General features: G+C 25.2%; 1 protein-coding gene across 1 annotated transcript; it reads right to left on the bottom strand.

Annotated features, from left to right (window-relative positions):
* Positions 1-6,883: 6,883 nt before the first annotated feature.
* On the bottom strand, positions 6,884-7,518 carry LOC103498100 (cyclin-dependent protein kinase inhibitor SMR6). The gene has a single exon (XM_008460577.3). The coding sequence runs from the start codon at positions 7,399-7,401 to the stop codon at positions 7,099-7,101; it is 303 nt and encodes a 100-aa protein (XP_008458799.1). The 5' UTR covers positions 7,402-7,518; the 3' UTR covers positions 6,884-7,098.
* Between the last annotated feature and the right edge of the window lie 4,960 nt (positions 7,519-12,478).

Raw genomic sequence — 12,478 nt, 5'->3', positions numbered from 1 at the left:
GCGACATTTGAAAATAACCCTTTATTTATTGTTTATTTATCTAGAATAGTTGAATATGTGAAAAAGTTGCTTCACTAGAAAGTATTAACTTTTATGAAGAATTCTTGGATATGATTAAAGAAAATAAAGCTAAAAAAGGTATACATGTAGAGACATTATTATATAATAATATAATAATATTTTTAATATAATAATATTTAAAAGACATGAACTTAATTTTATTTTAAGTTAATATTTTTATATAAAAACTTAATTTTATTTGATTAGGGCATGCTGCAATTTTTCTACATTAAAAATATTTAAAAGAAATTAAGGTCCTCCTTGCTTAGTAATTTCATTTTTTTTTCAAGTAATTATATACTTGAAATACTTAGTTGAATTTTAAAAACTAATATTAAAACAAGGTTTTGAAAATTAAACTACTTTTTTTAGTAGTAATTCAAAAAAATTTAAATTAGTCGTTTTCGAAAACATAAAAGAAAAAAAAAGTGGATAACAAAACCTAAAAAATTGGAAGTGAGGGTAATATTTATAACCTAGGCTTTATATACTTTACAACCATTTGATTTTGGGTTATTATATTTTTAAATTAAATCGATAAACATTATACCTACTTATGTTTTCGTGGTTTTTTTTATCTATTTTTTTTAATATTATGAAAAACATAACCAATTTTTAAAAAGATAAAAAATGGTTTTTGAAAAAATGTTTTCGTTTCAAGATTTTGGCTAAGTATTTAATTATGGTAAGATGAAAATCATAACAAAAGAATTGCAAAAGAAAAATAATAAAATAAAAAATGAAAAAAATCCAAAAATGAGAAATCAAATGATTATACTTTTAAGTATTGAGAATAAAAATCAAATAATTATGGACGAAAATTGTATGACTTAGAAATTAGGGTTTTCATAGGACGAAATGGTAGAGTAAATTTTAAAATTCATGAGTACTTTATTTAATTACATATTCCATCATTTGTTTTTGTCATTTTTCGATTGCTTTTGGTGATGTCTTGTTTACGTGTCTTGATCTTAAACGGTAAAATCTTGTTCTTTTTTTCAATGTTCAATACTTTTGTCAAAAAAAACAAAACTCAATATATTTACGTTGAATAATTTAAGAAGTAATTAAATGTGACCATTCAATATGTATAATATCTTTACTAGGTTTTGAATGTTTCTTTTTCTAATTATTATATATCTTACAAAGAGAATATCTAATCTTACTAATTTTGTGCTCACCAACAAAACAATCTATCACAAATGTTTGTACAACAACAACCACATGAGAAAAGAAAATTGTATGAGAAAGTCTAACAAAATACTAGTGAAACTAAACCCAAGCGACTTTAACACCAATGTTTGGAGATCGAGATAGATGATAATTAAGAAGAGAAAATTTGAGAAGGGAGAAATGGGAGAGAGAGAAACGTGTCACGTTAGCTTTCGTGAAGAGATAGATGATAAATGAGAAAAAAGGTTGGTGGATGATAAAGGTGAGTACTGAATATGACACATCGACTTTAGTAACAAAAAATTGATGATAAGAACTGAATAAAACTATTTTTAAACTTTAGTGATTGAAATGTCTAAGTTGTGAAAATTCAAATACAATGATACCACTGCAAACTAAATTCTTAGACCAAAAATATTTAGTACCTTGTTCCTAATTTTTATAAAAATTTCTAACATTATATAATAATCCTCTCAATAAAATCTTAATGCGAAAATATTTAATCCTTCAAGTATAATTTTCACAAAATTTGGTTAAATAATACTATTAAGAATAGTATTTTTAAATCAGAAAATAAAATATGTGAATATATAATTTTTCATAGTTTATCAATTAAGTAATGCTAAAACCACAAGCACTAAAATTGAACGGACGTTAAATATCCTTATTCAACTAATTTTAGCATATATTAATTTTAATTAAATTTAAGATGTTAAGATGTACTAAAATCAGATAAAAAAAAATTACAAAAAATAAAATTGAAGAAATTTCAAAATATTAGTCATATATATTTTGAAATTGGTTGAATGTTAGATGATTTTCGATTCTGTCTTTTGGCATTACTATTATCTTTATTTTGTAGCATATAGCTAGCTATACGTGGTAGCTATAGCCCTATAAAGTAGGGTACTCATATTTTTATCTCTACGACAAAAACACTCATCACTATCAACCCTATGTACAATGTTTTTCTCTTAAAACATTCAACACTTTGATATTAACTAATTACGCATCCAAATGTATTGAATTCACATATGGGTATTTTGTATTTTGTAATGTTTATTGACCAAATAATTGAAGATAATACCGTGTCAGAAAAGGCAAAAACATCATAACAATATTTACTCATAAACCCCAATGCCCTGATCTTAAGGCTCCCTCAATCAGTACAATAATATACACAAGTCTTTTATTTTATATGTGTTTGGTATAAGATTATATGAGTTATTCTCTTCCATGCAACTTTGAAAATAATAATTGCGTGTACTGTTTGTATTATGATTGACCGTTTGTTATCTTTTAAAATTTGTTTTAGTTTAGTTTTTGAAAATCAAGTAAAAAGTGAATAACAAATTTAAAAACTAAAGTAATGAATGACGCTTAAAAAAAATAGCAACAAAAATTATGATAATAAGATCTGTGTCATTATATTTTTTAAATTATAAAATTAGTAAATTTAAAAGTAAATAACCTTTTGATAGTTCTCCGACAATCATTTAATATCATTAATTACTTATCATATTTGTCATATTTGCGATATAAAAAAAAGATGGGGTAGGAGCAGTTTTTTCTAATTCTTTTTTTTTTGGCATCCTATACAATTTTTCTTATTAATTATATGTCTGATTTTTAAAAAACAAATTATTATAAGATGAAAGTTCTTTTTTATTATTATTATTATTATTTGAAAGTTAAGTGGGTAATTTTTTTTTTTTTTGTTTCGTTGTTTTTATTGTTTAGAAGTGTTTTCAAAATTGAGCCAAAAATTAATAATGTTTTTGAAGTTGGCTACAAGAATTTTAATTATTTCCGTGAAAAATTTATAAATATTAATTAGCAGCGTGAAACCAGAACAATTGTTAAACTAAAAAACAAAATAATTATCGAAGGATGTTTTATTTATTTATTTTATTTGTTTTGTTGTCTATCTTTTTAGAGTGTTTTTAAACATCAAATCAAAAAGAAAAAAAAACATGTGTTTTGGTTTTTAATTTGACTTAAAATTTTAAAACCATCACTAAAAATTTGTGAGACAAACAATATTATTTTTTTTTTAAAAAAATATTATCAATTAAGCTTATGCGATTTTTAAGCCAAAGGGTTATTAGAACTTTAATTATAATTATAAAGGGCGAATTATAAATGATTTTTTTAAACAATAATGGCAAGATAAGAGAGATTAGGGCATCAAGGCATCTCTCGACTAACCTTTAGCACCTTTCTTTCCACTCTCATCGTGTTTGATAAAAGGAAAAGTTATAATTCAAACCTACCATGTCTCAATATCTAAGACCTCATTTCATAACCATTTCATTTTTTTGTTTTTTTAAAATTAAACATATATTTTCCCTCTATGTCTTACAATAATTTGCAATCTTTCTTAAATACAAATAATTGAATTCTTAACTAAATTTAAAAAATAAAATCAGCTTTTGTTCACTTTTTCTAGTTTTCAAATTTTGGTTTGATTTTTTAAATCATTGGTAGAATGTAGATAAGCAAATGAAGAAAGTTGAGGTGGAAGTAATGTTTCTGAACTTAATTTTAAAAAACAAAAGATAAAATGGTTACTAAACAAAACATATTAGATTTTGATGATCATATATCCACACTAATATCTTATGTAGCCTATTTGTGTCTTTCCTTATCTATCATTAATTATGTATTTGTAAATATTTTAATATATTTAAAATCAACTCTGTTTGATACTTTTTTTAGACGCATTATATGGCTTATATAGAGTTATATAGTTATAGGCCAATATGATATCATGTTAATATAGTTGTGCAATATACTTTTTTAAATAATATAGTGAAAGTGACATGCATGATGTCTCATGAAGTGTTGCATCAGTAAACCTTTAACTATAATTAAGCAGTGTGATTTATATCATATCGTACACACTATAGATACATACAAAACACACACACACACACACACACACACACATATATATATATAATCTTAAAATGAAACAGATATGAGCTTTAAAATAGTAAATATATAATATATATTGTTGAGGATTTTTTGTTCTACACATTGAAAAATAATTATTTGAAATATGATTTTTTTATTCCTTTTATCATATTACCTTAATATTTAGTTTTCCTTTCAAAAACAGAAAAGAGAGAGAAAAAAAAAATAAAAAACACAACTTTACATGAAAGAAATATATATATATATATATATATATATATCACATGTCATAATTGAGATCATGCCACTATTATAATACAACATGATTGTTTGTTTCTAAAAGTTATTTAACAAATTGGCTAAAAGATTTTTCTTTTCTTATTTTCTTTTAGTTCATTAACTCCACACCTTTTGGCCACAATTGCTAAAAGTTATTCAACTATTGTTAGGTTGATAGAAATGTTTTTCTCTTTATTTTTAAATTTTTTAAAATTAATAGAATGATATAATGTTATAAGTAAAAATACCATAATTAATTTGAAGTTTATGGTTTAAGTGTATGTCAACATATTTTCAATTAAAATAATAAAATTAAACAAACTTCTTAATTTTATATAGTGACTTATACATTATATTTGGCTCCATAATTGTTGTAGAGCTTAGATGAAGTAGGTTTTTGAAAAATATAAGTGTCATTGAAAATAGAGTAATTTGGAAGTTATCTTTGGTGTGTTTCCTAGTAGGAAACACATACAAATTTCAAAATAAAAATACAATATATATATATATATATATAGAAATAATAATAATAATAATAATAATAATAATAATAATAATAATAATAATAATAATAATGAAGTCGATGTTTCTGAGCGGAAGGGAATCAAAGCCACACTCATCACAGTGAATAACTGATGCTTATCCAATCCCTCCAAACTTCAAAGCTTATCATACCACTTTCTGACATTTCCTTTTAATTCCCATTTCTTTATAAACTCATTTTTCTCAATTAAATTTGAATATCGTATTCTTTCCTCCATTTCAAATTAAATCATCAAATTTAAAATTTTAAAGAAAATCTTCCTTAGACAGAAAATTTAGATGCATTCGGTTTAATTTTTCGTTTAATATGGATAATAAATTGTTTTTTTAAGTTTACTTTAAACCCTTTTTATAAAAAGTATATATCTTTCTAAAAAATTATTGTAAGGACGATGACACTGAAAAACTTACCGAATATAATAAAATTTAGAAATTAATAAAAACTAACAAAAAAATAAATCAATATAATCTAAAATTCTGCTATATTTTATAAATAATTTAATTCATTTTATTATATTAAAAATATTATTAATTTTTTAAAATACATTATTTTCTTCTAATAATGACTCTTTGTCTAGCTTTATTCTTAAACCTTAAATAATCCCATGTTTACTTTTAGTTTGGTGGTTATTTTATTTTTTGATTCTCTTTTATAATAAAAAAATTATAAGTATTTCTTTTACCTATAGGTTTGGATATTTTATTATCTATTTTTTATTAATTTTATCAAGTCAAGCAAGGTAATAATCATTATTATTATTATTGTTTCTATAGAATTTAATTAAAATTCGACTCTTTTTTATTAGAAAATATGAAAAACACCTTGAAAAATTAGGAGAAAGAAAATATAATTTAAAACAAATATTGAAATCCAATAACCAAATGGTTACAAATGGGGATTAAGTTTTATATTTTAAAAGTCTATTTTTATTTCATTTCAATTTTTCATTAATAGTTTCTATATTGTTGTACCCTCCAAAGAATTCTTAACTAAATCATGAAAATCAAAACAAATTGTTTGTTATTATTTTTTTAATTTGATTATAAAACATTTATTTAGAAGTGAACAATCAAACATTAGAATTGATAAGCAAAAGTTATATTTATAAGATTAATTTCCTAAAACTTAAAACAAAAAGTATTTGAATGATCTTCGAGATTTAAATTATATGATTAGTCCCTCAATTTTAGGTTCAATAGTTTTTTAGGATTAAAAGGTTGGACAACTTTACAAAGTTCCAATTTCCAAAGAAATAAATGAATATATTAAATATAAAATTAAAATTTCTTAGTCATCATAACTTTAATTTATCCACTCTCAAATTATCAACCATAACAAACAAAATTCCTAGATAATTGTCTTGAGAGATGATGATGATAAAACAAACACTCCTAAAAACCTTATCCAACTAGACCATATATGAATTGGGCAAAAGAATCCAAACGAATTTTGTCTCAATTATTTTTTTCAAAATCCAATCAAAGTTGGTCTTTGGTCAAGTAATTTGAACAAAAACCACAATTTTTTTTTTTTTAATTTTAAATAAATTTGAAGTCCACCAAACAATCCCTCCAACCCCACATTGGATTCCAATCTATTTCACCCAATATGCTTTTCTCTCTTTTTATTTTAATCAAAAAGCTACAAACCATAGACCTCCAAATGAAGTGGGTCAGACCAAACCCCCTTGAGAAGAAAAAAAAAACCTTTTCTTTTCTTTTCTTTTTTTAAATTTTTTTGTCACTATCAATCATTTTCCCATCCATGCACATTCATTCATTATTCCCTCAAATTTTTTCTCCACTTTTCAAAATTTTAGATTCACTAATGAAAAATTTTCCCATCTGGGTCTGTTTGTTTCATGAGAAAATTCCAAGAGAATTGCCCAAAATTTAAAGCAAAGCTAAAATATAATAATAATAGTGATAATACTCATTTAGATAACAAATATCAAATCCTTTATACATCATAATCTCCTTACTCCTAATAACTAACCAAGTACATAAAAAATAATAATATTAAAGAAAACCCCCCAAAAAAAGAAAAATTAAACAAACACCCAAAAAAAGAAAAAAAAAACAAAGAAACCCCTAAATTCTCAACTATTACAAACCAAATTGGTCCTTCTAAACTCTTAGCTTGAACACAGATTCTAAATCAGGAGGATTGAAGAACTCCCTCATATGATTCTGATTAGAGCTTGATTTTAGAGATCTACGCTTTCTCGGCGCCGGCGGGCAACCCAATTTCTCCGGTATTCTAGCTTCTTTCCCCGTCGGTGTCTTCTCCCCGTCCTCTTCTCCCTCTTTCGTCTTTGATTTCGTGTTAATCGGCTTCAACGATGACCTTGCCGACAACCCCGCGATTACCCATTTTTTTTGTTCGGCTTCAAATCCAGAGTCGATTTGAGATTTTTTGGAGAATCCCATTTAAAAAATAAAAGGAAGGGTGAAAATTGAAAAACAGAGGAAAGGAAATTTAGGAGGGAAATGAGGGGGAAAAATGAAGGAGTGAAAAGAAACTTTGAAATAAAAATGGGGGAGAAAGGAAGAGTGAAAAGAAACTTTGAAATAAAAATGGGGGAGAAAGGAAGATTTTATTATTTGTTTTTCTTTTAATATATACATATATATATTTCGGGACAGCGGTGTAAGAAACAGAGATTTTCTCGAAAGGAGGCTGCCCGTGTTTTTCACGGGCAGGGTTTTGGCGCCAAAAATTGGGAGTTTTAGTGAGCAACGGCTCTCTTTCCCGCCTAAGTTTCTTTTCTTTTTTCTTTGTGTGAATATTTTTTTTACGGTTTTGCCCCTTGTCATTTTCTATGGTATAGGGGAGTGGCCGAGTGGGAGTTCTCTGCTTGTCAGGGCTTTTTACCAGTGGATAGAAAACCGGTTAACAGCATGATGTAAGAATGGGCCTGGGCCCACTTTGTTTCATATGGGCTTGTATTTTGTCAGGCCCATCTTCCCCATTCATATTTTTTTAAAAAAAATGGAAAATTCTCTCACTATGGTGAGTAAAAATTACTTAAGATTCTTGCAGTAAATATTTAATACTTAAGTAACAAGGTGAAATTCACGTAAAATATTTAATAAATAAATAAATTATTTAATGGCATATTAAATAATAAACTAAGAGAGAAAATCTTATGAATAGGCAAAAAAAAAAGAGGGACGGAGAATTTGATGAATTATATATATACACACAATTTCAATATTTTTTCTATATTTAAAAATGTTAATATGTGGTGCTGGACATGTATATAATTTTGGTTTAAATTTTGAAGTTCAAAATTTGGTGAGTAAAATAATATGAAAAAAGAAGAAAAAAAAAAGTGGGGGTCCATATGGGCGGCTGGGTAGGGCAGGGTAGGAGAGAAGAGGAGCCATGTGAAAGCCGCCCCCTAAATATGACGTTATATGACATCATCACTGGCAAATCCCACGTGGACAATTTCCTTATTTTCCACCTCACTGGATTAAATTCTAAATTAAATTGCTATTAGAGTGAAGGGGCCTACTTCTGCAATTTGAAGAATAGAGGAGGACCTCAACACAAAATTTTTGTATTGCAAAGTTGTACTTTTACACAGTTGACCAATTCCATAAAACCTCTCCTTTATGTTTACCCATATCTCCTAACCACATGATTTGTTTTACATTATTATTATCTTTTTTTTTTTCTCTCTCTCTATCAATTCTTGAATTTTCAATATTCTTTAAGATTTCTTTTGTTATATTATCCCAAAAAAATAGAAGAATTTATATATATATATATATACACACATGAATTGTTCTAATCTATGTAATTGTTATGCTACATTTTTACTTGATATATATATGAGTTTATAGAGTAAGTATTTAAAAGTGAACATTATCAAAGAACACAAAATCTTAAAGCCAAATATTGGATTCTCTCCCTCTATCTATTATTGAAAAGATGCATGAATAGTAAATAAAAACTATAAATACTTCTGTTTTTCTTTTTGATTTATGATTTTTGAAAGCATATTCAGGTTTGGAAAGCTAAAAAATAAGAGTTTTTAAATTTTATTTTCGAAAGAATTTAGAATTTGGTTAAAAGCTTAACTCGCTTACTTATTAGGATGATCACGATAAAAAAAAATGAAAAAAACATACACTTAATTCTCAAAAATAAAAAAACATAAGGAGGACTAAAATAGTTCTTTTTTATACCAATAAATAGTAAAAAAAATCCTAAAATGACGATGATAAGAAAAATAAAAGGACACATGCTAAAATGATCTTTTGTAATGGGTGGATTTTTTTAAAGTTTTAATGGAAATATTGATTCCTTGTATCAATACGGAAATCATAGAATGTGAAAATATCGACGTATTGATGAAAATTTAAAACTATGACTTTAGCTTAAAATTTTGGTTTTATTGTTTGTATTAAAAAAAAATGGTGTAGGATTTATATCAATCAAGTTATTTTTGAAAAACTTTTTTTAAATTTAAAGTATTTATGAAACATTTTAATAATCTAAATAATATATTTCTGAAACATAAAGAGTTCCCATTCAAAATTAAGTACTTTTTATTATATCAATTTTAAAACTTTTAAAGTTTACGGATATCTTTTTCGAAAACCACCGAATTTAAGAACATTTTTTTATATATAATTTAGCATGATAATTATTTCCACCTATAATATGGTCGGTGGAAACCGAGAGGATCATCAATAAGATTTGAGACTTTTGTTAGAATATTTTATCCATTTGTCATTTAATGTTTATTTGTATTATGTAATTATTCAACGAGCCTCTTAGATTTAATTTAGGCTTTGAAGTATTTAATGTTCCTTTTGTCATTATTGTAAAGTGATGCAAAACCCTAATCAATAATCAGCCTCTACTTCTCTCTGTTTTATCTTATTTTCTCTCTAAAACTTATAAACATCTGAATACCCATCAACAACATCATAAATCTCCAAATACCAATCAACCAAATGTTATGATGTATAATTTAATGACTAAATTGTTACTCAATCAAACATAACCAAAAGTAATTTTTAATCTCGATTAGCATATAGACACGTATTGACATTCAAATTTTAGTGGGATCTAATAATTTGAATCCAAAAAGGTAAGAGATTCCTCAAATGAAAAAGACATAAGGAATGTCTTGCTACTTAGGATTGATAGAATTGAAAATATATGAACAAATAATTAAATATATACACTATTTTAAAAAAAAAATCTGCATGGTGGAATTGGTTGAAATTTTTCTTTTCATTTTTTCCAAATTTAATAATAATAGTGAACAAAAGTTGGTATTTCTTTTTAATATATTAGTTTTCTCCAAGTGGTATAGGGGTTAATTTACAGCGGCCCAATTAAGAACTATTTGGGCCGGGTCAACTGAAGATTTGGGCCTACAATCTCATCTAAAATGATTGGATAATTGGACGAAACGGCTTCAACCGCCTTTTGGTTTTGGTTGAACCAAACCAATGAATCAATTAAATTTCTCGCTTTAGATTCTTTGATTAACTTTTACGGATAAATAATAATAATAATAATAATAGGGAAAATGTTATATATACCAAAACCTCGAAACCATTTAAAAAATATAATGGAAAACTTAAATATGCTATCGAGAATTTGGTGAATTTTACTATATTTTATAAATAGTTTTAATATTTTATTATTTTTAAAAATGCCTCGTAATAATAATTAGTTGGCACATGAAAAAATAGTGTATTTATCTAAAATAAATGGTCAGAGAAACTTTCACAGTTATCCTTTCAAACACAAATAGCAATAACTAGTAGTCAAAAATAGATATAGTATTAAAGAAAGTTTTGATATCACCAATTTTTTGTGCATTCTACCAAATTGTTTATTATGATTTTATCATATAGAAAAATTCGTTTTTTCTTTTTTTTATAATATTTTAATATTGTTTATGTGATTGATGAAACAATGATCAAAGATAAGTGATGCTCGAGATGCACTAAAATATTATCTTAATATTAATATAGCATTAAAAGAGATGCACAATTTTTTTTTATTGAAAAAAGACAAATAAAGATATTCATAATAACACTTTTGGTTCAAATACATATTCACCTCAGTTTAAGTTTCTATTTCTAGGTATGTGACGTTGCAGTAGATTTCCAACTCTTTTTTTTTTTTTTTTTACCGTAAATTACTTTTTAAATTATGCTATTGTTAGTTGAATTAAATATTCGAAAACATATTCAGTTTCACTAATAGACCCATATATCACTACTATCAGATATCTGGGTGTATCATAGTAGGTTGTATATTGAGAAAAGTTGAATTTTGTTATAGTTGTAAGTATTTTGGTTCATTTTACTATACCTGAAAACAACCGAAGTAATTAAGTATTTAATATTTGAAGAGGTGTTAATGTCGATAAAAATATCAATAAATTAAAATGTTGGTGTAGAGAGAGAATTTTAGAAAAATTATAGAAACCAAAAATTAAAAAATAAATTGAAAAAAGTAAATAAAGGCTTTATGACTTTTAAACCTATGTCTTATATTATATTAATATTATTAATGACATTATTTGATGTCCTTTTATTTTTCCTATGATATAATAGAAATATCGAATGATATTGAATTTTTAAAATTTTTAAAATATGAATAAAAATATCAAAACTATGTAAGAAAATTTAGTCAGATTAAATGTATCACATGCAAGAAATTAAGAGAGTACTATTATATGATGGTATTCAATAATGGACCAAAAACACTTGGGATCTTTCTAAGTTTGTTTTCTTCTCACTCAATAGCTCAATTATTTACTTTATACTACCATTAATTTTTTATGTTATCCTTTGGTAAAAATGAAATTCACTTGGTTATTGATTTTTTTTTAACCAAACTAAAATTTTACCCTTAAAAATATAAGTTTTCTCACAAAATTAAAACTTTCTAGAGAAGAGGTGGAAATTTGGAATTCTAACCCAAAAATAAATTAAGATAGTGTGTATTGTATCTAAGATAATATTAAAAATAAGTATAGGCGAAAGAAATATAAAGATATGTTAAATGACAAAATGAAAAATTCAAATATTTGACTTCTCGATTTAAGTTATTTTTAAATTGATAAAATAAAAAATATTTAAGTCCGAAAAAATTTGAAGGATCAAAAAATAAATAAAAAAAATTATTGATATAAAATATAATAAAACCTATAATTCCTAGGTAGAGAGAAGAAGTCTAAGTTTAAGTTTTAGGTCTCGTCTCTCAAAATTAATCAAGATACCCTCAACATGGAGTTGTAATAATAATGGATTCACATAGAGAATAATGATATAGATGTAGTTTACATTTTTCTCATCGAGGATGAGATTGATCTTTCCTAATCTCAATTAGTTAGAAAAAGATCTTATTTTACTTTTATGGTCTTTTCCTGACTTTCTACCTATTTCGTCAAGTCTAAGTTAACTCACAACATACATATATGCTCTCGGCTAAAGATGTTGTACACGCATATCAATATTAATCGAC

Source organism: Cucumis melo, chromosome 9, assembly GCF_025177605.1.
Source record: "Cucumis melo cultivar AY chromosome 9, USDA_Cmelo_AY_1.0, whole genome shotgun sequence".
Lineage (NCBI taxonomy): Eukaryota > Viridiplantae > Streptophyta > Magnoliopsida > Cucurbitales > Cucurbitaceae > Cucumis > Cucumis melo.
Note: the sequence above shows the minus strand (reverse complement) of the source record. Positions and strands in the feature narration are given on the sequence as shown.